Source organism: Scyliorhinus canicula, chromosome 18 (assembly GCF_902713615.1).
Source record: "Scyliorhinus canicula chromosome 18, sScyCan1.1, whole genome shotgun sequence".
Taxonomy (NCBI): domain Eukaryota; kingdom Metazoa; phylum Chordata; class Chondrichthyes; order Carcharhiniformes; family Scyliorhinidae; genus Scyliorhinus; species Scyliorhinus canicula.
In genome coordinates this window covers 75,020,435-75,047,540 of record NC_052163.1, presented here as the reverse complement: position 1 = coordinate 75,047,540, position 27,106 = coordinate 75,020,435, and the positions used below count along the sequence as shown (strand labels likewise).

The 27,106-nt window shown below is 48.2% G+C and overlaps 1 protein-coding gene across 8 annotated transcripts in view; it reads left to right on the top strand.

The window, feature by feature from the left end:
* Positions 1-243: 243 nt before the first annotated feature.
* The window catches only part of LOC119953177 (zinc finger protein 462-like), a 191,803-nt gene continuing 164,940 nt past the window's right edge, over positions 244-27,106 (top strand). Inside the window, exons 1-5 of one of the 8 annotated variants that reach the window (XM_038777146.1) lie at positions 244-379; positions 2,609-2,765; positions 2,872-2,938; positions 21,389-21,541; positions 22,844-23,070. In XM_038777146.1, coding sequence (XP_038633074.1) covers positions 22,881-23,070 — 190 coding nt within the window. In that variant the 5' untranslated portion in view covers positions 244-379; positions 2,609-2,765; positions 2,872-2,938; positions 21,389-21,541; positions 22,844-22,880. The other 7 variants (XM_038777145.1, XM_038777143.1, XM_038777144.1 and 4 more) reach the window with 7 other exon arrangements.

Here is a 27,106-nt window from a genome sequence, read left to right as displayed (position 1 = left end):
GCCCATCCTGTCTCTGCCAGCTGAAAAACGACCTACCCAGTCTAATCCCACGTTCTAGGAGTTGGTCAGGAGCCCTGCGGAATTTCATGAGTTTAAATGGTTTAAACAGTAATTACAACCATCATGTACCAATTGCCTCTCACTGAACTTTCCCGCCTTCCAACCCCGCTGAGTCCCGCCCACAATACTAATTGGCGCAGTGCCCTGACAGAGCCCCAGCTCTGCCAGCCCCGATTGGCCAAGGCGTCTGTCAATCTTGGTGGGAGGCAGCGAGGGAGCAACGGCAGTTTGTGTCCTCGAGAGGAAAATTCGTGGTGAAGGCCCGAGAGGAAATGTGCCGAGTGCCCAGGAGCTAAATGTCGATACTCCTGAGCTGACTGTAAGTCTGAGGTAAAAAAAAATTGCAGGAAGGGGTCAGGCGGGCTTTCAGCAGCACGGCCACCCTCAACAGTTGAGTTTTAACCCGGAGTTCTCGTGGCGGCGGTGGTGGGATGAACCTTCCAGAAGGTTGGCTGCACCCTCTATTTGTTTAATTGTTAAATCAGTGTCTGATAACGCACCTATTTCCACCCACCAACTTCCACCCCATCTAGAATAAAGTTTGTCGCGGTCGGCGCGGGGGGAGTAAATTGGACAACATTGAGTTATACTCTGCCTTTTTTTTGTACCTGACTTTTATTTAAACCGACCTTCCATGGTTAAGTCAAGATTCTACTGCGGTCAATTGACCGCAACGTCTGGGTCACGAGCAATGTTGGAGAGTTTGTTGGAGGAATTACCACCTAGCACTCAGGTGGAGCTACACTAACACTGAAACATGTCAACAATCGCCAGCTGACTGGGGTTCGGTCACTTTCTGAGCAGGTTGCTCCAACAGCGGGACAGACCGACACAAAACAAGTGAGCGAGGAAGGAAGAAACTGGAATAATTAAAAGCGGAACAGGGGTCATTTGAAAATACAATCAAAGAGCTGGAAGACCAGAATACACTCATTAAGTTAACAATAATCATGCACCCTAGCAGAAAGCGCACTCTCTGTTATTTTATATGTTCAAAGTGGACAGAATGCAGAGCCACTTTAATTTGATGCCTTACAGTGCAAGTCTGTAATTTTAAATTTTTCGAAGTTGGTGAGATTACAGAAGTAGGCACAATCCTACATTTCAACAATCAAATTGCGTATCATATGTTGTCTGTCCTCCAAAGATTTAACCATTCAATTATTTGACCTAAACAACATCAAGCATGTTCACAGGGTACCCATATTTATAGTTTATGCAGGCAGTAGATGGCAGATATGAACTTATTCTCAATAGGTGGAAACAGTTGATCCCACAAATAATATTAAAAGGGTATTTGGCAGGTGCTTTAGGATGAGGCTCTAAAACCAAGGGCATTGGACAAAGTGCTGCTTCTATTTCAAAGCTGACAAAGTAAAAGAAGATTTAATTTTTTTTGAAATTCTAATGATCGAATTTCTTCTGCTCAAAATATTAAACCTAAAAATGTTTAACACCATGATGCAAGCTATTTACTGCTTGGATTAATTGCCCACGTTATTTGATTAGGATAGAACGTGCAATACCTATTTTCAAATGGCTACGCTCAGCTCATGGGCATATTCTCTCAAAGAAATAATGATATTGTGATTTAATGGAAAAAGTTCGAAGTTATTTTGGGCATGATTGGCGGGGTATTTCCCAGTGGCCGTGTTGGTACGATTGCGGCCTGCATTTAACGGCACTTTGTGTCGAAAATGAACCCCTTTGGGCAGCACGGTAGCATTGTGGATAGTACAATCGCTTCACAGCTCCAGGGTCCCAGGTTCGATTCCGGCTTGGGTCACTATCTGCGGAGTCTGCACATCCTCCCCTTGTGTGCGTGGGTTTCCTCCGGGTGCTCCGGTTTCCTCCCACAGTCCAAAGATGTGCAGGTTAGGTGGATTGGACATGATAAATTGCCCTTAGTGTCCAAAATTGCCCTTAGTGTTGGGTGGGGTTACTGGGTTATGGGGATAGGGTGGAGGTGTTAACCTTGGGTAGGGTGCTCTTTCCAGGAGCCGGTACAGACTTGATGGGCCGAATGGCCTCCTTCTGCACTGTAAATTCTATGATCTATGAACATGACTGGATGTCTTGCCATCTGATTCGCCAGTTCATGGCTCAGCAACTCGCCACTAACGAGGGGAGCTGTGTTTAAACGTTCCCACACATTCCCAGTCAACACACGATTGCCAGTGTGTAGACCTGCTCCTCGCTTCGGTGATGCTGACTTGGCAAGGCTTCTGGATGCTGTGGATGTGAGACGAGACATCCTGTTCCCCTGAGGTGGTCGGAAGGCCAGCTGCAGGGCCACTAATATCGCATGGGAGGCAATGGCAGCGGCTGTCAGTGTGGGCAGCTTGACCAGGAGGACCGCTGTATACTGTATAAGAAGTATAAGAATTGATGTCCACATCCCGGTCTTCGTGCTTGTTCCTCAGCAACCCTAGTACTCACCAGCACAACCTCTTCATGTCCAGTTCCCGTGTCCGTACATGTCATCTGCCATGGACCACCCTGATTCATCAAGCGTGCAGCTCATAATACCCTCTCTCTGTTCCCACAGGATAAGTTGGCCCATAATAGGTGTGAAAGGGCCAAGACTGGTGGAGGAGTACCACAGACCAGAGTCATCACACCTTCTGAGGAGCAGACCCTGGAGATTACGGGGTTGACCAGGCAGAGAGCCGTCAGCGACTGCGAGGTTGGGCTGCGCTGCAGAGGTGAGGATCCACTGGCCGCCCAGCCAGATGACCTGTCTCCAGTGAGTTGTTCATGTCAGACAAAATATCATGCCTTCTCACTGACTACATGTCTGTTTTCTCGCAGAATCTCCATCTGATGGGGCTGGACCACCCAGAGTCATCTTGTCCCCTTGCCACCCAAGATACCACTGGTGAGGCATCACAGCTATCACCCCTACATAGATGCTCACTTCGATGGATGACATTAATGGACAGGTGTCTGGGCACAATCTGGTGAACACCACACAGTAACTGATTCACATCGGGTGGAGGCAGGAACAGCCAAGGGAGTCAGCAGTTATGGGTCTGCTGGAACCCAGGACTGAGTGGAATCTCGGTCAGATGCCAAGCCTCTGGACAAGGTTATTCCAGAGTTGAAGCAGATGCTTGGGCACGGCCATGAGATTTAGGAAGGGATGTCAGTGACATTATTGGAAGAGTCGCAAAGGCTTCGCATCCAGGAGATGATGCCAACGATGCGTGATACTGAGGCCAATACTGCTAGAATGGCAATTGCAGTTGAACGTCTGCAGCACAATGTCAGTGTCTTGAGTGGTGGTGACCAAGGTGTGGCTCAGTTTGTGATTTTTGAGCAAAGTTATAGAGTAGGCAGTCAGGCTTTTTTTTAACCTTCTCAAATCTGATTTTCTTTAATCTGAATCTTTCTTTGCCTCATTGACTCAGTTTATACTTTCATGAAAGCCCCCATATAATATGTTATTTAAATTTTCTTTAGTTTATTTTCTTAGTCCTGGCTTTGTCACAACACTCTGAGGTGAGAGGACACATAGGCCACTTTGGTTTGGGAGGTAGGGTGGCTGGGCAGGCCAGGACCACTTGGAAGGGTGTTTTGGGTTGAGAAGGGGAGAGAACTGTGCAGTTCAAGCATATGTCGCCTTTGTCTGGAGAGACTGTGTTGAGTCGAAGAGCAGAGCATGTTGAGACCATGTTGCCTTTGTGAGGCAAGATTTGGGTTGAGCCCAGGAAAGATATGAGCAGAACTGATGGGTGTGTGGCTCAGCTTGGCGGCACAGTGGTTAGCACTGCTGCCTCACAGTGCCAGGGACCTGGGTTCGATTTTGGCCTAGGTGTGTGTGAATTTAGCATTTTCTCCCAGTGTCTGCATGGGTTTCCTCTGGGTGCTTCGATTTCCTCCCTTCGATTTCCAAAGATGTGCAGGTTAGGTGGATTGGCCATGATAAATTGCCCTTTAGTGTGCAGGGATGTGCAGGTTTAGGTGGGGTTATGGGGAGGGGGCGTAGGTAAGGTTCTCTTTTGGAAGGTCGGTAGGCTGAATGGCTTCCTACACTGTAGGGATGCTACGGTTCAATGGAATGAAATTTGGGATTGGAAAAATAATGAGAAGCCTGGAATCTGTGACCATGGGAGAACGTAAAACAGTAAAAATAAGTAGGATAAAGGAAGTATGGACAAAAGATCATTTAAAATGGTTATATAGGAAAGCAGTAATTGTCCCTTCTGCTGATGAACACATGGTTTTTCAAACATTGGTGGTTGGTTCACATCGATCAGTCAGAAGTGCTGAAAACACCCACTAGATCTAAACTTCATTGGTGCTGTTGTGTTGCATGTAGATTCAATGCTGTTTAAATTTTGAAAAGAGAGCATGTAATGTTTGTTGCATTATTCTTTTATAATAATAATCTTTATTAGTGTCACAAGTAGGCTTACATTAACACTGCAATGAGGTTACTCTGAAAATCCCCCAGTTGCCACACCCTGATGCCTGTTCAGGTACACTGAGGGAGAATTCAGGATGTCCAATTCACCAAGCAAGCACGTCTTTCGGGATTTGTGGGAGAAAACCAGAGCACCCGGAGGAAACCCACGCAGGCACGGGGAGAATATGTAGACTCCGCACAGCCAGTGACCCAAGTTGGGAATCGAACCTGGGATCTTGCCGCTGTTAAACAACAGTGCTAACCACCATGCTACCATACTTTGTGGGACTGTCACTTAAAGATCATCATGTTAATTTTTAGGCATATAAAGCAGTGAAAGGCAATCTGAAGGAGGGGGGGTTGTGGATGAGCAATAAGTGCAAGGCCAACTAATGAAGCCCACACCCCATGAATGAATTTTTCAGGAAAATGTGGTCAGTAAGGGGCTGAAGACTGGGCAGGCATGATGAGTGCTGGTAGTCTAAAGGAGCAGCCATGAGAGTGGGGAAAGCATGGGGGTATTTTGGTGTGGAGTGCAGCATCTTGATATTTGGGGATGGTTGGGGAAGGATTGTTGACAAGTGGTCATGTGCTTTTATTTCAAAAATAATCTTAGTAGCTGTGCAAATATGATGGGCATTTCAATAACACCTGGTAGGACCGTTTAATTGGCAAAGATTTTAATATTGAAACATCATCTAATAGTGCCCCAGGGAATCGTTCGAGAACTATTTATTATTACACTGGAATTAGCATTCGAAATGGCATTGTTTTCAATGGAATCTGGACTGTGCGCAAGACTTTTAATTTGCTGGTGGGCTTCTTCTGGCACATGGTAATTTGAAGGCTTCACTTTCTCATGCTTTTCATTATCCTATTTTTTTTTTTGACTGTGTATGCTTCTGTTTCTTCTTCCCAAACTTTTTTCCAAATTAATTTTATTTCCCTTTTAATGAAGGACAGTGGGTAGCAGGGTGTGGCAATTAAATTAGTTTTTTTTTGAGTTTTTTATTTAACACAAATTTGTAACATTTACAGAGAGAAAAATGGCCCTGTGCAAAGAGCCTTAACATAGTGAAAACGAACAGTGGGAAAGAATAAACATGTTAATAAGGCACTTCCCCTGCCAGCTCTGTTTGCCCATGCCACACGTGTTCAACTAAACTAACGTGGCCCTAACCCTCTTTTTCCTGCCCCCCCGAGGCCTGACCTGCCAGGTCAGCCCTGCGCTTGGCCCTAGCCCGCCCCGCCCCACCTCCGAGGCTCCCTGACCTACGCTAGCTACGCTGACCCCTGCCCTTGGCGCCTGCCTGTCTCATGTCCGAGCGCTCGGGCCCTCCCCCCACACACCAGCGACCCATTAACCTAATTGTATCCCACCGTGCCCTTTCAAGTCCCTTAACCAGCCCCTAGCCCACCCCCCTATCAGAGGCCCCGATCTCCCGCCAAAAGGTACCAAGTGCAGGGCCCCCTTTGCAGGGCCCCCCCCCCTCCCCCTCCCCCCTCCCCCCTCCCCCCTCCCCCTGTTGCAATCCCCCCAAAACACCCTAAACAGTGCGCCCTCCAGCCCCCACTCTCTGTCCAGGCTGAAAACAATCTTGAATAAAACATTACAGTACAGGATAGTTTAACAAACCGCCGCCACACAAAAGCTCTGAGAGCCCAGAGTCATTTAGTTCCAGTCCAGCTTCTTTTAATAAAAGTCCACACCTAATCAGAGCAAATTAGGTTAACAGACCGCCGCCACTGTACAGCACTGAAAGAACTAAGTGCCCATTAGTTCAAATCCAGTTTCTTATCTTTAATAAAAGTCCAAATCTGTTCTGGTGTCTCAAAGTAGTAGTGGAGTTCCTCAAACGTAACCCAAAGCTTTGCAGGATACAGCATTCAAAACCTCACCACCTTTTTGTAGAGGGCTGCCTTTACCTTGATGAATCCTGCACGCCTCTTGGCCAGCTCTGTTCCCAAGTCCTGATAAATGCGCACCTCTAAGTTCTCCCATCTGCTGCTCCTCTCCGCCTTGGCCCATCGCAGCACACGTTCCCTGTCAGCAAGCCGGTGAAAGCGGACCATCAAGGCCCTTGGTCGGTCGCCCGTCCTGGGCTTCCTTGCGGGGGCTCTATGTGCCCCATCCAACTCCAGGGGTTGAGGGAAGGCCTCTGGTCCCATCACTGCCTCAAGCATACCCGTCACGTATGCACCCACATCCGACCCCTCGCAGCCCTCAGGGAGGCCAATGATCCTTAAATTCTGCTTCCTGGCTCTGTTCCCCAGCTCTTCAAGCTGCTCCTGCATCCTCCTCTGTCGGGCATTCAGCTCCTCCACTTCGTGCTTCAGCTCCGTTATCGTGCCCGCCTGGCTGGAGAGCTTCGCCTCGACCTCCCTGAGCGCCTTCCCTTGGGCCGCCTGTGTCTCGGCCATTCGGTCCATCACCGCTCTCATCGGGTCCAGCGTGTCCCTCCTCAGCTCGGCGAAGCAGTTCTTGAAGAACTCCATCTGTTCCTCACTTGGCCAGTGAGCCTCCGCTCCCCGGTCCCTGCCGTCCGTCATGCTTGGCCGCCCGGTCTGGGGTCCCCGCTGCTCCCGCTTCGATCCTTGCTGCTCCACACCACCACTTCTAGTCCAGCTGCCCATACCCCGGAAAGGAAGCCTCTTCCCTATCGTCTCCTCCACCGATTCAGGCTGCCAGGTCCCAAAAAAGTCTGTTTAAAAAAGGTCCGTTTGCCCATCGCGGGCGGGAGCGATCCGACCTGCGACCTGCCTCCTCGAGGGCGCCACCGGAAGACCTCATTAAATTAGAAGATTAATAGTTGACCAAGAGATTGGAAAGTTAAGGATTTCTAAAGACAAAAGAGAGGAATTGAAGTATGAGAGAAAACTGGCACAAAATATAAAAGCAGACAATAAAAGCTTCTACAAGTACATCAAAAGGAAGAGTAATGACAGCGAGGTTGGTCCCTTAATAATGGGAAATAAGGAAATAGTTGAGACTTTGAGCAAGTATTTTGTATCTATTTTCACATCCAGAAGAGAGACACAACATCCAAAGAATAGTAGAAAAGCAGGGCGCAAAAGGGAGAGAAAGTTAAAGCAAACAAAATCACTATATTAAAAAGTACTGGGAAAACTAATGGGACGAAAGGCTGACAAGACCCTGGACCTAATGAACTGCATCCTGGAGTCTGAAAGGAAATAGTTCTGGAGAGAATGGATGCAGCACGGTAGGATAAGTGGATAGCACTGTGGCTTCACAGCGCCAGGGTCCCAGGTTCAATTCCCTGCTGGATCACTCTGTGCGGAGTATGCACGTTCTGCCCGTGTCTGCGTGGGTTTCCTGAGTGCTCTGGTTTCCTCCCACTGTCCAAAGACATGCAGGTTAGGTCGATTGGCCATGATAAATTGCCCTTAGAGACCAAAAAGGTTAGATGGGGATAGGGTGGAAGTGAGGGCTTAAGTGGGTCAGTGCAGATTTGATGGGCCGAATGGTCTCCTTCTGCACATATAGACTGTCTATATGTGTGTAATCTTCCAAAATTCTCAATTTTGAAAAGATCCCTGCAGTTTGGAAAGCTGCAAATGTGCCATGACTATTGAAGAGTGGAGGGAGGGGCCTGGAACAAAATGGCACTGTAAGCAACCACCTCGAACAAGCCCTGGGCGAAGGCATCTCCTGCGTGGCAGGTGCACAGGTGGCAGCCATGTTGGATGCCCCCTAGATGAAGGGAAACTCCAGAGCGCAGGGGCCTGACCGCATGGGGAGAGCAGTAACCATTTTTAATGACCCGCTAACAAAGAGAAACCTAGATTGCAGGGGTGTGCCCACCAGGTGAGTATGGTTAAGCCCACTGGAGCGGAGGGACAAACTCCCCAACCCCAACAGGATAGGCACCTGGAATGTCAGAGGACTTAACGGCAGGGGACTCTGAGATGAAGCAGTTCCTCAATGGACTGGACCTGCCAGTTGTGGGGGAAGACGGGAAACGGAGCCTGGAAGCACCGCTAGAATTGGGAGAGGTCATGAGAGTATTGGCTCCATGCAGCCGGGGAAGGTGCTGGGACTGGACGGTTTCCCGGCAGACCTCTACAAACAATTTGCGACAGCACTGGCCCCGCACCTGTGGGAGATGTTCAGACTCGCTGGCAAGGGGCACACTGCTGCCTACGCAGGCACAAGTATCAATCTCGCTAATACCTAAAAAAAAAAAATGACAAAGACCCAACAGAGTGTGTTTCATACAGGCCCATCTTGCGACTAAATGTAGACGCCAAAATATTGGCCAAAATCTAGTTAAGAGGCTAGAGAACTGTGTACCAGAGGTGGTCGCAGAAGACCAAACGGGCTTTGTCAAAGGTAGACAACTAACATCAAATATGATCATGGATCTGAGTAGGAAGAGGTACTGGGTAGTCGGTGATCATGACCCCATCTGGGGAGAGAACACCTGAGGTGATCGTCTCCCTAGATGCAGAAAAGACCTTCGACAGAGTCAAATGGAAGTACCTCATAGAGGTGCTGGAACGGTTCGGGCTTGGAACAGAATTCACCGCCTGGGTGAAACAACTGTATAACGCCCCCATGGCAAGCGTACAGACAAATACCACCAGCTCCCAAGTACTTCCAGCTGCACAGGGGCAAGAAAGAGGGCTGCCCGTTATCCCCGCTGCTGCTTGTCCTAGCGATTGAGCCGCTAGCGATCATGTTCAGTTCAGAACAGCAGAGAACTGGAAGGAGATCTGAAGATGAGGCAGAGAGCATAGAGTCTCGCTGTATGCGGATGGTCTGCTCCGCTACATCTCGGACCCACAAAGCAGTGTGAAAGGAATCATCACGCTCCTGAAAGAGTTTGGTGCCTTCTCAGGCTACAAACTCAACATGAGCCAAAGCGAGATCTTCCTGGTGGACCCGCAAGGGGGAGGGGCAGAGCTGATCCGGCCCAAATTCCGCTACCTGGGGATCCAAATCGCCCATGACTGGACAGGTGTCCACAAATGGAACCTGACCAGTCTGACGGAGGAAGTGAAAAAGGATTTGCAGAGATGGAACACACTCCCACTCTCCCTGGTGGGGAGAGTGCAGATGATCAAAATGAACTTACTGTCCAGGTACTTCCAACTCTGATCTATTCCGATCTATATCCCCAAGCCCTTTTTCACCTCGCTGGACGAACTCATTATGGCGTTCATGTGGGTGGGCTGAGGGAGAACGCAAGGATCCCAAAGAAGGTCCTATAGAAAAGAAAACAAAATCCAGGGAGGAGGGGACTAGCCCACCCAAACCTGTGATGCTACCACCGGGCAGCCACAGCAGAAAGAATCTTGTGAAAGTTGGGGAGGGCCCGGGGAAAGAAGAGCAAAACCAAACCCAGCGGGAGAGATGGGGGCAGCAGGGAGTGGAGGGTGGGAACAACAATGGGGGGAACCAAGAGGAAGAAAACAAAGGGGAACACAGACGGGAAAGGAAACAAGGAGCCACAGCAAACGCAGCAAGGAGGAAAGAAAGCAAGAACGAAAAGAAGAAACTCTAAACTCGTGTAAATAACAAAAAGACGACCAAAATGTAAATAACATTAGGGACCCCCCCTTGCAAAAGTCTTACCATTTTGTATTTATATTGTACTATGTATAACAAAAGCCCAATAAAAAAACATTTAAAAAATGGAGGGAGGAAGCAGATATTTATAGGAAAACACTATTCATGATTTAGGAAGTAGTAGCAGGGTCCTTAAAAAAAATTACAATACCATCGGCAGAGTCAGCATGGTTTTGTGAAAGCCAAATCATGTTTGACAAATTTGTTAGAGTTCTTAGGATTTAACAAGTGCAGGGTTGATAAAGAGGAACCAATGGACGTTGTGTATTTGGATTTCTAAAAGGCATTTTATAAAGTGCCAGATAAAAGTTTACCACAAGATAAGGGTGACGTATTAGCATGTAGAGGATTGGATACTAACGGATAAAAATGGGTAATTTTCATATTGGCAAACTAACTAGTGGAGTGCTGCATGATCATCAGTGCTGGGGCCTCATCTGTTAATGACTTGGTTATTGTAGCTGTTACAATACAAAGATAGGTAGGAAAACGTGAGGAAGGTGCAAGGAGTCTGCATATATGGGTAGGTTACTAGAGTAGGCAAACATTTGACATAGAGTATAATGGGTGAAATGTGAGGTGAACTTTGGGACGAATACAAAAGCAAAATATATGATTTGAATGGAGCGACACTGTTGACTGCATTACTGAGGGATCTGGGTGTCCTTGTACATGAATGACAAAACATTAGCAGGCAGGTATAGAAGGGAATTATGAAGGCAAATGGAATGGCACAACAGTACATGAGATTGGTGAGGTTGCACCTGGACAGTTTTTGGTCTCCCTAATTAAAGAAGGATGTAGTTTTGCTGGAGGAAGTTCAGAGAGGGTGGGGGGTGGGGGGGTCTAGAACTGGGGGTGCTGTTTCAAAACAAAGGGTCTCCCATTTGAAATGGAAATGAGGAATTTCTTTTCTCAGGGTGGTGGTTGGAATTCTCTTGGGACCACAAGTCGTAGGAGCAGGAGTAGGCCAATTGGTCTATTGAGCCTGCTCCGCAATTCAGTGAGATCATGACTGATCTGATGTGATCTGCATCAAATCCACTTTTCCCGCCTTGTATTCATAACCTTTGATTCGCATACTAAGCGGCAGCGGCCAGGACCGAAGCGGGGCCCAGCCTGCGGAACGGAGGGCGAGGAGGAGCGACCAGCGACCTAACCACCCCCACCGGGATAGCCCGACAGTTTCGTTTGGGGTGGGGGGGGGGGGGGGGGCTTCCCTCCTCTTGCCGCTGCGGAGAGAAAGGCCCCGACTTCATTACCCTGTGGGAGCCCCCCTCCATGCAACCGCTCCACTCGCCGACCGGAAGCTCTCCTCTGGAGGTATTTTCTTATGAGAGATTGAGGAATTGGCGCCTGTGCTCATTGGAGTTTAGAAGAATGAGAGATTACCTTCTCAAGACAAATAGGATTTGACAGAGTAGTTGCGAGAAGTGATTTTCCCTTGTGGGAGTGTGTACCCGAGGTGGTCACAGAGGACCAGACTGGCTTTGTGACAGCTTACCTCGAACATTAGGTGCCTGCTGAACGTGATAATGACCCCCTCCGGGGAGAGAACACAAGAGGTGATCGTCTCCCTGGACGCAGAAAAGGCCTTTGACAGAGTTGAATGGAAATACCTCATAGAGGTACTGGAGCGGTTCGGGCTTGGAACAGGGTTCACCTCTTGGGTAAAGCTCCTATACAACGCTCCCATGGCGAACGTACGGACCAACAATACCAACTCCCAATACTTCCAGCTGCACAGGGGCACCAGACAAGGATGCCCACTGTCCCCGCTGCTGTTCGCACTAGCAATCGAACCGCTAGCATTCGCGCTCAGGGCAGCAAAACATTGGAGGGGGATCCGAAGGGGAGGCAGAGAGCACAGAGTCTCACTCTATGCAGATGATCTGCTCCTCTACATCTCGGACCCACAGAGCAGCATGGATGGAATCATTGCGTTCTGAAAGAGTTTGGAGCCTTCTCGGGCTACAAACTCAACATGAGCAAAAGCGAGATCTTCCCAGTACACCCGCAAGAGGGGGAGGGGGCAGCACTAAAGGGGCTGCCGTTCAAACAAGCTCGACACAAATTCTGCTACCTGGGGGATCCAAATAGCCCATGACTGGAAAGGGATCCACAAATGGAACCTCACCAGTCTGACGGAGGAAGTAAAAAAAGGACCTGCAAAGATGGAACACACTCCCACACTCCCTCGCGGGGAGAGTCCAGATGATCAAAATGAATGTATTGCCCAGGTTCCTGATCCATTCCGATCTACATCCCCAAGGCCTTTTTCAAAGCGCTGGACAAACTAATCATGGTGTTCGTATGGGGGGGGTAAAAATGCTAGGATCCCAAAGAAGGTCCTACAAAAAACAGGGCCCCAAAAAACTAGGCCCCCCAAACCTACAATTCTACCACTGGGCGGCAACAGCCGAGCGAGTAATGGGATGGATCCAGGAGCCAGAGGCCGAGTGGGTGCGCGCGGAGGAGGCCTCCTGCGTGGGGACCTCCCTCCGGGCCCTCGTCACGGCAGCACTCCCATCCCCACCCAAAAAACACTCCAGCAGCCCAGTGGTGACAGCCGCCCTCCAATCCTGGAACCAACTGCGGCAGCAATTTGGCCTGACCAAAATGTCGGACAAGGCTCCCATCTGCAACAACCATAGGTTCACACCAGCACTGACTGACGCCACCTTCAAAAGGTGGAGGCAGGACGGAGGGACACTGACAGTCAGGGACCTATACACGGACGGCAGGATCGCAACACTGGACGAACTGACAGAGAAATTTCGGCTAGCCAGGGGGAACGAGCTACGGTATCTGCAGCTCAAAAACTTCTTACGAAAGGAGACAAGGACGTACCCACAACCGCCACGACAGACACTACTGGAAGACCTACTGGATGCAAGTATCCTAGATTAAAGGGAACTGTAGCGACATGTATGGCCGACTGGTAGAAAGGGCCGACACCGTACTGGACGCAACAAGAAAGAAATGGGAGGAGGACCTGGGGATTGAGATAGGGTGGGGACTCTGGAGCGAGGCACTGCATAGGGTCAACTCCACTGCCGCGTGCGCAAGGCTCAGCCTGACGCAACTAAAAGTGGCACATAGAGCCCACTTAACAAGAACCCGTATGAGTAGGTTCTTCCCGGAGGTGGAGGACAGATGTGAACGGTGCCAAAGAGGCCCGGCCAAACACGCCCACATGTTCTGGTCTTGCCCCAGACTGTACAGCCTTGTGGAGTACTGTACAGCCTTCTTCGAGGCTATGTCCAAAGTGGTGGGAGTGAGGGTGGAGCCATGCCCGATCGTGGCGGTCTTCGGGGTTTCAGACCAGCCAGATCTATTCCTGGGGAGGAGGGTGGACGCCCTTGCCTTTGCCTCCCTGATCGCCCGCCGTAGAATCCTGTTTGGCTGGCTGTCAGCAGCACCACCCAGGAGCTTCGTTCCTGACCGGTGTGACGGGTGAAAGGGGGCGCAGGAAACCTGTAAGCGCAGGGCGTGGAGTGTCGGGTGTGGTGTGAGGGGTACCTCGACAGTAGTGGTGGTGGTAGATCCTGCAGGCGCCAGGTGCAGGAGGGAAATGGTGTCCTGCCGGCCGTCGGGGTGCTCGATAAATGCGTAGTGGGGGTTTGAATGTAGTAGTAGGACCCTCTGTACCAGCGGGTCCATTTTATGTGTCCGGACGTGCTTCCAGAGGAGAACAGGGCCTGGTGTCCTCAACCAGGATGGAAGCGAGGCCCCCGTGGTAGTGCCCCTGGGGAACAAACAATCACTCGTGAGGAGTCTGATTGGTGGCCATACACAGGAGGGACTTAATTGCATGGAGCGCGTCGGGGAGGACCTCCTGCCAGTGGGAGTTCATGAGATTCCTGGACCGTAGGGTCAGTAGGACGGTCTTCCAGACCGTCGTGTTCTCCCTCTCCACCTGCCTGTTACCCCTGAGGTTATAGCTGGTAGTCCTGCTCGAGGCGATGCCCTTGTCGGGCAGGTACTGACGCAGCTCGTCACTCATGAAGGACGAACCCCTGTCGCTGTGGACATAGTTAGGGAAACCGAACAGGGTGAAGACACTGTGCAGTGCTCTGATGACTGTATGGGAGGTCATATCGGGGCACGGGATGGCAAACGGGAAGCGAGAGAATTTGTCTATGTTAAGGAAGTACATATTACGGTTGGTCGAGGGAAGGGGCCCTTTGAAATCGATACTCAGTCGTTCAAAGGGCAGTGCGGTTTACACTCCGCGCAGATCGGGCAATTCCTGGTGACAGCTTTTACCTCCTCGGTGGCGAAAGGCAGATTGCGGGCCTTGATGCAGTGGGCGAGCCGGGTGACCCCCGGGTGGCAGAGGTCATTGTGGATAGCCTGTAATCGGTCGTCTTGCGCACTGGGGGCTCGTTGAGCTTCCCCGGACGGTATACAATGTCATAATTATAGGAGGAGAGTTCAATCCTCCACCTCAAGATTTTGTCATTTTTCATTTTGCCCCGTTGCAAGTTGTCGAATATAAAGGCAACCGATCTCTGGTCGGTGATGAGGTAAACCTCCTACCTGCGAGGTAGTGCCTCCACTGCCCTCCATGCCCTTGTCGAGCAGGTACTGACGCAGCTCGTCACTCATGAAGGACAAGTACGAGCTCCTGAGGTTACACTGAAAATCGAGTCCGAGTAGGAGAGGGGCGCAGCCGTCTAGGAGGACATACAATTGGAAGTTGGACTAGTTGGCGCCCTGTATCGTTAGTGTCGCAACCGTGCGCCCTTTTATCTGAACCGAGTGCGACTCTGAGGCGAGGGAGATAGTTTGCCGTGCTGGAAATATAGGGAGCGAACAGCGTCTTACCAGGTCTGGTAATCAAGCCATCCACAATGGCTTGAGCTTCTTATTCGACTGAGGAGTGTCGACGTTCCGAAGCGGAGAGGGTTCAGGAGAAGAAAGCTACTGGCCTCCCTGCCTGGTTCAGAGTGGCGGCGAGAGCGACCTCTGAGGCATCGCTGTGCGGAAAACGCATTTCTCCTTATTGTATGTGAGGTTGAGTTTTTGGGCGGTTTGGAGAAATCGGTGGATGTTGGCGTCGTGGTCCTGCTGGTCATGGCCGCAGATGGTGACGTTATCCAAGTACGGAAACGTGGACCGCAGCCAATACTGGTCCACCATTCGGTCCATTGCTCGTTGGAACACCGAGACCCCATTCGTGACGCCAAAGGGGACCCGGAGGAAATGGAAGAGCCAGCCGTCTGCCTCGAACGCCGTGTAGTGGCGGTCCTCCGGGCGGATTGGGAGCTGGTGGTATGCAGACTTCCGATCCACCGTGGAGACGATGCAGTACTGGCCGATCTGATTGACCATGTCTGGTATGCGGGGGAGGGGGTACGCATCGAGGTGTGTGAAATGGTTAATGGTCTGCCTGTAATCAACCACCATCAGGAACTTTTCTCCGGTCTTGACGACCACCACCTGAGCTCTCCAGGGGCTATTACTGGCCTCTATGACTTGCTCACGTAAGAGACGCTGGACTTCGGATCTAATAAATACCCTGTCCTGCAGGCTATACAGCCTGCTGCGAGTGGCCACAGGTTTGCAGTTAGCAGTGAGGTTAGCGAAGAGTGGAGGGGGGTTGATTTTTAGAGTTGCTAAACTGCATATAGTGAGAGGGGGCAGGGGTCCGCCGAAGCTGAGTGTTAGGCTCCTGAGGTTACACTGAAAATCGAGTCCGGGTAGGAGTGGGGCGCAGCCGTCTAGGAGGACATACAGTTGGAACTTGGAGTAGTTGGCGCCCTGTATCGTTAGTGTCGCAACCGTGCGCCCTTGTATCTGGACCGAGTGCGACTCCGAGGCGAGGGAGATAGTTTGCTGTGCTGGAAATATAGGGAGCGAACAGCGTCTTACCAGGTCTGGATGAACGAAGCTCTCGGTGCTCCCGGAGTCGAAGAGGCACGGTGTCTTGTATCCGTTGACTTGAACGGACATTATGGAGCTTCTGAGGTGCAAAGTGACTGCGTTGAGTTGCGGGTAGTCGGTGGCTTGATCAGCGGTGCTGGAGCAGCCCTGTGATGTCCGCGGAGGTCGTAGTCGTCGATTTGCATATCGGGTGATGGCCAAGATGGCGGTCCCCGTTGATCGCACGTGGCGGGCGGCGAGGAAGCTGGCATCCAAGATGGCCGCCCCGTTGATCGCACGTGGCGAGCGGCGAGGAAGATGGCGCCCAAGATGGCGGCCTCATGAATCGCACATGGCCGGCCACGTGGGGGAGGATTGCCAAGACGGCGGCCCCCATGAGTCGCACATGTCGTGTGGAGGCGGAGTCGGCAGACACGCTGCCACATTGCGGGGTCTGCGGGCCTGTGAGTTGGAGGGGCGATTGTTCTGGATAGCGTTCGAGTTTGAGGATTTGGTTTTAGCCAGGCATACCTTCGCAAAGTGTCCTTTTCGTCCGTAAGTCGATTAAATTGATGCGACCATCAATTCACTCAAGATACGAGTAGAAGTAAACTGTGGCTTTAATCGACTTACAACTGAGCCTGCCTGCGACCAGATGAACTGAGGGTAGGCTCGCAAGATCGCAGCACTTTATACTTCCGGTTGTGGGAGGAGCCATGGGCGGAGCCAAGGGTGGAGCCCTGTATATGCTCATCATCTCCCCCTGTGGGCAGAGCCGCGCAACGGCTCACAGATGGAGCCCACAGGGACACTGATACACAGTGTGAATTATACATTCACATTATTACATTAACACTGCAGTGAAGTTACTGTCAAAATCCCATAGTCGCCACATTCCGGCGCCTGCTCGGGTACACGAAGGAGAATTCAGAATGTCCAAATTACCTAATAGCATGTCTTTCGGCACATGTGGGAGGAAACCGGAGTACCCGTGTGAAACCCATGCAAACATGGGGAGAACTTTCAGACTCCGCGCAGACAGTGACCCAAGCCGGGAATCGAACCTGGGAACCTGGCGCTGTCAGTCATAGAATTTATGATGCAGAAGGAGGCCATTCGGCCCATCGAGTCTGCACCGGCCCTTGCCTCCACCCCACCCCAGTAACCCCCAACTAACCTTTTTGGACACTTAAGGGTAATTTAGCATGGCCAGTCCATCTAACCTGCACATCTTTGTACTGTGGGAGGAAACCGGAGCACCCGGAGGAAACCCATGCAGACACGGTGTTTGGTGTAAAGAAATCCTGTGGCACAGAGCAGAGACTGGAAGAATTCCCACAATACCGGGTCAAAGTCAAAAGGTCCACCCAGAATCACCAGTCTCCAGAGCACAGCTCCCCCACCAGGCGAGTGATGAAGTGATCACCTGATGAAGGAGGTGCACTCTAAAAGCCAGTGACTCCAAACAAACCCGCTGGACTCCAACCCGGCGCTGCAAGACCTATGGCCAGAGCCGGCTCAAGGTACCGGCAACTCGGGCAGTCGCCTGGGGCGCCATGTGCTAGGGGGCGCCATTCAGTGGCCGAAAGGTTGTAAGATTCTAAGGACGATCTGCGCATTTGCAACATGTTGCCTCCGCTTGATGGCAGCTACGTATGCTCAGTAGCTGCCCACGCGCAGCCCGGAGTCACGTGGAGTGCTCCTTCAGCCACGGCCCCGCCCCCTGTGCGGCCGCCTGCCGGTCTGGTTCAGCCGCTGGCGGCTGCTCAGTGTCTGTGTGAGGCAGTGGCTGCACGGAGGGTCCTCGGCGGGAGGAGGGCCGCCGAGGGGAGCAGGAAAAGGCTATCCGCAGCGGGGAAAGGTGATGGAGCGCAGCGCTGGAGGCCTTTAAAATTGGCACTTGTAAGGGCGCCGAAGTTCAGCTTGCCCGGGGCGCCAGCAACCCTAGGGCCGCTACTGCCTATGGCTTCTCTATGGTGAAGCCATAGTGCTAACCACTATGATACAGTGCTGCCCCATGGCGGTATCAGTAGAAGTGACCACTGAACAGTCCTTGTGGGGACAAGGTTCCATCTTCAGATTGAAGATCTACCCTCCATCGTGTTGTGTGGCACTACCCCCATGCTAAATGGGATAGATTTCGAACAGACTGGGCATCCCTGAGGTGCTGTGGGCCATCAGCAGCAGGATTGTATTCCACCACAATCTGCAACCTCGTGGCCCAACATATTCCCCACTCTACTATTACCACCAAGCCAGGGGATCAACTCTAGTTCAATGAAGTGTGAAAGAGAGCATGCAGGAGCAACATCAGGCACACAGAAAAATGAGGTGTCAACCTGGTAAAGCTACAACACAGGACTACTTGTGTGCCAAACAACATAAGCAGCAAGTAATAGACTAAGAGTTAAGCGATTCCACAACGTATGCATCAGATCTAACCTATGTAGTCCTGCCACATCCAGCCGTGAATGGTGGTGGACAATTAAACAAGTCCTTGAAAGAGACGTTCCACAAATATCCCCATCCTCAATGATGGAGGAGCCCGGCACGTTTGTGCAAAAGACAAGGCTGAGGCATTTGCAACAATCTTCAGCCAGAAGTGCTGAGTGATCTACAGTGGCCAGCACTGTTGCTTCACAGCGCCAGGGTCCCACGTTCAATTCCTGGCTTGGGTCACTGTCTTGGGGGGGGGGGGAGAGAAAGAGAGAGTCTGCACATTCTCCCCATGTCTGCGTGTGTTTCTTCCGGGTACTCTGGTTTCCTCCCACAAGTCACAAAAAACGTGCTTGTTTGGTGAATTGGACATTCTGAATTCTCCCTTTGTGTACCCGAACAGGCGGCGGAGCGTGGTGACTAGGGGATTTTCACAGTAATTTCATTGCAGTGTTAATGTAAGCCTACTTGTAACACTAATAAAGATATATATTATCTTGGTCTCCTCCAGAGGTCCCAGCATCACAGATGTCAGCCTTCGGCCAATATGATTCACTCCACGTGAAATGATCATGCCCAAAGCCTGTCCACCATCTGCAAAGCACAAGTCAGGAGTGTAATGGAATATTCACCACTTGCCTGGATGAGTGGAGCTCCAACAACGCTCTAAGCTCAACACCATCCAGGACAAAGCAGCCCCTTCCACAAACATTCAAATCCTCCACCACCATTGAACAGTGGCAGCCATGTGTACCATCTACAAGATGTACGGCAATAATTCACCAAGGTTCCTCAGAAACACCTTCTAAACCCACAACCATCTAGAAGGGCAAGAGCAGCAGATACCTGGGATCCCCACCACGAGGAGGTTCCCCTCCAAGTCACCCACCAACCTGACTTGGAAATATATTGCCGTTTCTTCATTGTCACTAGGTAAACATCCTGGAACACCCTAACAGCACAGTGGGTGTACCTAAAACCTCAGGGACGGCAGCGGTTCAAGAAGGCAAGTCGCCACCATCTTCTGTAGGGCAACTAGGGATGGGCAATAAATACTGGTCTAAGCAGCGACACACACATCCCGTAAATTAATTTAAAAAAATTTAAGACCTGAAGAATTCTCGCAGAGGGTGATTAATTTGTGGAACTCGCTGCCCCATTGTGGTGGAGTCTGAATCATTAATTTTTTTCAAAAGGAGATACATACATTTATGATTTTTTAAAAAGGCTTAAAGGGACTTGGGGAACAGATAGGAAAGTGGATTTGAGATCAGCAAGAGATCAGCCATGATCTGACAGAATGGTGGAACAGGCTCAAAGGGTTGAATTACCTAATTCCTATTTTCAAATTATCTGCAAACAGCCTGTTTTCTTTCCTTCTAGCTACTTCACATGCCCTGTTTATTTTTAAACTTTGTGACCGGTTATATCTAGACATTGAAGGAGTGTTCTAACCCCTAGTAAAAGACTACATTTGACGACCTCTGCCATGTGGAGACCCATTTAATCAATTTATCTGAATTGACCGGCAGCTTAACTGTTCTGAATTACTAACCCTTTCAACGTTTTTTGTATCATCTATGATATATGGTTCATTTAAACTCTTGTGTAGATAATGATGAAGTGAACAGAACCAGTAAAGACCCCTTGCACAATTCTGCTTTTAACTAGGCATCCATTAAATTTGGGTCGTTAGTAACAATCCTGTATCGATGATTTCAGTTGGCTATATATCCAGCCTAGCAACTGGAATAATTTAATGAGTACACATTTTTGAATAGACATTTGATATTTTATTAAAAATGCGGAAACCACTGGACAGCACAGTGGCGCAGTGGGTTGCCGCACAGCGCCGAGGTCCCAGGTTCGATCCCGGCTCTGGGTCACTGTCCGTGTGGAGTTTGCACATTCTCCCCGTGTTTGCGTGGGTTTCGCCCCACAACACAAAAGATGTGCAAGTAGGTGGATTGGCCACACTAAATTGCCCCTTAATTGGGAAAAAATGAATTGGGCACTCTAAATTTATTCAAAAAACCAAGACATGCAATGTGAACTGTTCCATTTTCATCATTATTCCAGCCACTTCCTGAAATTATCCTTAAATTATTGAAGCAGGACCGACTTCTCATAAAATGATGGTCCAATTCTTTCGATCTCCAGATTGTCGTACCCTGGAGGTACACCCCAATGTGCACTGGGGACCCCTCTGAAGCCTGCAAACATTCACTACACTGAAATAGCCAATGAAATTTGGACATCAGTGGGCTTATGGAACCCTTTGAAACTCTTAAATTGAAATAAAAAACTTTGGATTATTCCGCCACATTTAGCAGAATAGTTATCCAGGAAGGTTAGAAGGATTAAAACCAGTTCTAGCTTCTTGTTAACCATACTATTGACCCTCTTGACTTCCCACTGTACTTCTCTTTCTTCTCTCTCCCCCCCCCCCCCCGCGTGCCAACCACATGACTAACCCACCTTACCCCCTCACCCACTTTCCTTTCACACCTACTTTACCTTCTCAAAAAAGTAACAGTACATCTGTTTTAACTGTTGCTGTTTTCAGCGCTTCCTGTTGGATTGTTTTTCTTTATTTAAGGATTGCCATGCAATTATTTAGATTATATGTTTCACATAGTAATTTTCTGATGCAGTGTGTCAGCTCCAGGGTCCCAGGTTCGATTCCCGGCTGGGTCACTGTCTGTGCGGAGTCTGCACGTCCTCCCCGTGTGTGCGTGGGTTTCCTCCGGGTGCTCCGGTTTCCTCCCACAGTCCAAAGATGCGCGGGTTAGGTCGATTGGCCATGCTAAATTGCCCGTAGTGTCCTAAAAAGTAAGGTTAAGGGGGGGGGGGTTGTTGGGCTACGGGTCTAGGGTGGATACGTGGGTTTAAGTAGGGTGATCATTGCTCGGCACAACATCGAGGGCCGAAGGGCCTGTTCTGTGCTGTACTGTTCTATGTTCTAAATGTCCCTTGTAGTACTGCTAAATGTTTGATTTTGTTTCTCCCTCCCTGACTTTGCTTAGGTCCCACAGTTTGCTGCATTTAGCTTGTAGAAACTGGCTGCTTTCCATGACAATGGAGACACAAAAGATGGTACAGGAAAATGTCTGTTATCCTGCATGTACCGGGAATGAGAGGTGCCAGTTAAGCAAATATGCTGGTTATCTGAAATCAAGGTGAGTTCTGTGCCTTCATCCAATGGGAAAGTGCTCTCTGTTCATCTTGGAGCTGAGGGGCACGATCGAATGGCCTCGTCATGCCTGACCCTGTGATGCAATAAGGTTGTTAAATTGCACTAGAGGCCTCTTGTGAGATCCGCGATGGTCAGAACGCCCCGTGAAATCTAACGAGATCTCTCAAGATGTTGAGGCGCAATCCAGATTTACATATCTAAGTAAGCAGTTCGGCTCACTTAAATATGTCTGCGGCCAATTCTCCCAGTGCCAGGGAACTAATGCCCGCGCCTCGGAGACCTTGCCATGGTATCATTAGCACTGGTCCACAGAAGCATGGACCAGGCTTAACAGCAACTGGGAGGGTCCGGGTGGCCAGATCTGGGCAGGTGGTACCTTGGCAAAATGCCATCTGGGCACTGCGGCAGTGCCACCCTGGCACTTCCAGTGGACGGGTGGCGCTGGCAGGGGCACTGCCTGGGGATGCCCTGCCCTTATGAGGTAGGGTGAGAGAGGGCAAGGTGGGGTGAGGGGGGACAAGAGGATCTTCTAACCAGTAAGTTGGGGCGTTGGGATGTCAGGAGACTGGTGGGGGGGGGTCGAGATATCGGGGTGGCATTTAAAAATGGAAATTAATGTAAGTGCAGACTTGTTAGGTTCTTAATTTACATCCTTTTTGCCAATAGCACAAAACAATTTATCTTTTGCCATGACAGACTCAAGGTTACAGGAAGGGATAAAAATGGCAAAATTGCATCCTCCTCTGCTAATGTGTACTCTTTTACAGTTCGGCTGAAATATTTCACTGCATCAGAAACGGGAAGCTTTTAAGCTTCATGCCTCAGCTGGGACTAGCACTGATACTAGCACTGGGTGCCCAAAGTGAAAGGGCCTCCACTCGGCATCCCTCAAGTTGAGCATAGAATTCACAAAACAGGAGAATTATCCTCAGCATGTCCTTGCATTCCCCATAAGAGTCCATACCCAGAGCTATAATGCTCTCCTGCGTTTAATCTACTGCAAGGGTATAGAATTAATTTTCTTGTTTATTCCATTCTTTGGTTCCTCGTTGCTTGTTAAGGCACTTATCAAAGTGCTACAATGCTGGTTGGCATGGCCTAGTGACTATCTACCATTGGATTTTTCACTCCTTTTCACTACACCAATGGCATGGCTGAGGTTGGAAATTTATGGGCAAGTATTGAATTTGCATCAGGCACTTCGGTATCCTGCTGCCTCATCTGTGTGTTGCCTCAATGTACATATTTAAAGGAATAGAAGGGTAACGTTGATTTTCTCTTTCAGAATTATTTTCTCTAAACGCTGATCAATTGCAATAGAGATGTTCCATTGTAATTACTGTGACTTATGGACTATGTGTGTTGATGAGCTAGACATTCATATTCTGGAGACTCATGCTGACTTTCAGTCTTCTAACAGTCCTGCAAAATCATCTAATCAGATTTTTCCAGTTTTATCATGCCCTGACTTGCAGTCGACTCAGCCTGACATGCAAACATCTGTGAATTCTGGTAAGAGTTAATGTAAAAATGTTGATATTTTGTTTTTATGGCCAGTTTCTGCATGTAGCTGTACATCTTTTGTGGAATTGTAACTGCTACTGTGTATGCAAGCAGTGAAATCCATAGCGCTCTTTAGGCAACACTGCTCAATAGATACATTTGATTCATCTATAGTTGACTGTTACAATGGAGTGCTTAATTTGCACCCAAATAAAAGAGAACACTTGGAGATGACCAACAGAATGGAAATTGGGTGAAAACAGACACTGACCTATCTTCAGAATGTTGGAAGAGTAGCTATGTGATTATTCTAGTATACCAAAGCAGTCAATAACAAAGAGGATTTTTAATAATAATTCAGGTGAAGTAACAACCATGTTCATTTTTTGAATGCATTGGAGAACGACTTCTTCCTTGGCAGTGGTTTTCCTTCGATACCTTGGACACTATTCAAATATGAATCTTGAAATCGTCTGAATGCAGGCTTTAAAAAAAAAAAATTATTGGATTACCCAATTCATTTTTTCCAATTAAGGGGAAATTTAGCGTGTTCAAGCTACCTACCTTGCACATCTTTGGGTTGTGAGGGCGAAAGCCACGCAAACACAGGGAGAATGTGCAAACTCCACACGGACAGTGACCCAGAGCCGGGATCGAACCTGGCACCTTGGCACTGTGAGACAGCAGTGCTACCACTGCGCCACCGTGCTACCCTTAATGCAGGCTTTTTGACAGTGTGGAAAATATTATGCCTCAGCACAAAATTGTCCTGATCTGACATTTGCGCTTGTTTTTCCATTCTTTTACATCGATTCAGGAACGTGAATTTTGGTGAACTAAAGGGTCTAAGCCTGTTCTTTTGGCCCCTTCATGCTGGTTTGCTGAGATCAGCTAGTTTACCAGAAACTGGGGTTTGAAAACATATTCTTACCTGGGTAACTTAATCATTGGTTAACTCAGCTGAGCCATTGAGGAGCATTTGATGATTAATAGAAGAACATTTGAAGAGCAGAATCATCCCCAGAAATTATTTTTATACCATGTAATTTGATAACTAAACATTATATTCCAAGAATCTCCCGAGTTTAGTTCATAAATCCGCTGAGTTAATTGGACACTGGTGGTAGAATTACAGGTGACGTTGTGTTTGGGATGCAAAAGGAAAATTGACCAAGATGCTGATTGTTACCAAAATTAAGGCAAAATATTGTGGATGCTGGACGTCTGAAAAAGAAACAAATGCTGGAAAAGTTCAGCAGATCTGGCAGCATCTGTAGAGAGAGAAACAGAGTCAGTGTTTTGACTCCAATATGATTTCACTTCCAAAGAAGCACTTTTGTTTTTATAATGCTGATTGTTACCTTCTGCCTGTTGTTAAGAAATGCATGCATGTATCTGGCTCTGACACTCGTGTCATGGGCCAGGGTTTAGAGAACCCTAAAGTGTATCATGGAGTTCACCTGACCCACAACCTTTAATAGATTGTGGTTCTGGGGAGCACACGGGCCCACTCGGCAGGTGTGATGCAACAGAAATCTACAGTACTTTTAAATTAAAACAATGTTTATTTATGAAACTAGTTAACACTTTATAAACCCACAGTAAACATCTTCACAACTATCAACACCAATAAATCCCCCACAGAATACAGTACTCTCTAAGTAACTCTTAACATTTCCTTGCAACATCCATAAGACAAAAATAATCCTTTGTACAGAAAGACATCAGGTTTAACTTCACTACTAAGAACAGTTACCAGTTTGAAATCACCAAATGAACATTCATAAGCTTGCAGAGATTCATACACATCTTGCTGTGACTGCAGCTTCTCCAAATCTAAAATGAAACTAAACACACCCTGTAGCTGCAAGCCCAAAGTAAAAATAAGATAGCCCAGCTCCACCCACACTCTGACATCACTGATAAACACTCATTTCTTAAAGGTACACCCACTACAGCTATTTTATAACCCCCATTTCTTAAAGGTACTCTCACATGACACTCGCCACATTCAATAAAGCATTGCCCTGACTAATTCATTCATACAAAATGGTCAGGAATGAGCTGCTGGCATGTGTGAAAATATTTCCCAGTAGAAGGCACTGTTTTGGAGATGAACAAAGATACTTAGAAATGAGAATTTGTGTGAGCATTTGGGTTACTTAAAAATTTTAAATTTTATATTGCCTTACTCAAATTAGTTGGAGAAAAATAAATGTTATTTCAATCGATTTGGTTGGTTTATGCCTTCTGTAGCTAGATGGCTCCTAATATAGTCTGCAATCCAGACATAACTACCTCATATTGTAGAGCAAATTCTTTGAGTAATCTCAGCTAGGCCAACTAAGGAGAAATAAACCTAAAATGAACCAAGAAAGTAAGATTTTATTTTCTAATTTCTAGTAAAGTCATTGGAAACATATTGTCAATTCAGTTAATACTGGTGAGTGTCTTCAGGTTTTAGTTTTTAACCAAAAAATCTCCTACATCTATAACATAATCCTTTGAGCCCTATTTTATAAGAGAAATCTTAAGGTGAAAAGCCACGTGTTTCTGGCTATGTTCATGGAGTATTTGGATTGGAATGACTTTCATGGCGAAGGGCAAAAATAAAACCCAAATGAAAATAAACACTTTTACCCTGTTAAAAACAGTTCAACCAAGAAATTCTACAATATCCATTTGGCTCACAGTACTTAGATCACATTAGAAATGTTATAATGAGATGAGCTCAGTGTCTTGTTGTTTTCTTGGGTCATGAAACAGTTGTGTATTATGTTTTGTAATCCTGCTTTTGAACACCTGTGTTTTCTCAGTTTGTATAATCACAAATTGTACAGCACAGAAGGAGACCACCTGGTTTATCATGTCTATGCTGGCTCTCAGTAGGTGCAATTTACCTGCCGTCTCCCTATAGCCCTGTGCATTCTTCCTTTTTGGATAATCCGGTTTTCTCTTCAGTTCCTCAATTAAACCCTCTTTCCTTGATCTTTCCTCCAATGGCAACTGTTTTTCCCTATCTACTCTGTCCAGAACCCTCATGATTTTGAATACCTCTATCAAATCTATCTCAAAACAGTTCCAGCCTTTCCAATCCATCTACATAACTGATGTTCCTCATCCCCGGTAACGTTCTCGTGAATTTTTTCTGCACTCTCTGCAATACCTTCACAATGGTGGAAGGACAAAAATCAAGGATTGGCTAGATCCCAGAATCCGAGGAATGCAGAAATCTCACCGGCTACTGGGTTGAAAGAGGCTACAGAGACAGGAAAGGGCAAGATGATGTAGGTGGAATAGGGACTTCTTTCATCTACTTTATGCATCAATTTGTATCTCTGGGAATGGTGCACCTCCCTTTCAATAAATTTTAAAATGGCTTAATTAACACGTTGCTTTATTTGCTCCATGTTCCAGAAATCAATTTAATTTTTGGCACCCAGAACATAATGGTAATGCTATTGTTTTTGATACTATTGCTCAGACTTTAGCTGGTGTCAAGTACTGAATAAAATACAAAGACTGTCAATTTGGAATAATTTTTCAACTCGAGTGAAAGGAATAATTTACAGCTGTTGCCCCAATTTGTAACATGAGCCCTCTTCTTCACCAACATTGTACTCTCTCTTCCCCCACCCGTATTACCTTGTATGCTCCCCAGAACCAAATGAGCCCTCACCTATCAACTGAAAGGGGTTGTACTCCTCCAACATTCAATTGGTTTTCTGTACCGATTCTCTGTGCCTCTTTTATTCTGGCCAAGATCTTGAGTTACAGGCAGACACGGGTTGTTCCCACAAACTGTGGCTCACAAATTCTATGATGATTCCAGGTATGGCTGCAAATCTAGTGTGCGACAATAGCCATGTTGCTGCTAGAAACGTCAAGAGATAATTGAAGTAATGCTTCTGCTGCCTGGACTGTGCTGGCAAAGTTTGCAGTGCAGTCCTGAACGGGTTCTCCAAGTTTGTGAAAACTGAATATATACCTATTGCAATTCAAAGAAAGCTGTCCTAAATACGGATTTTAAAATCTGCCTGTAGAA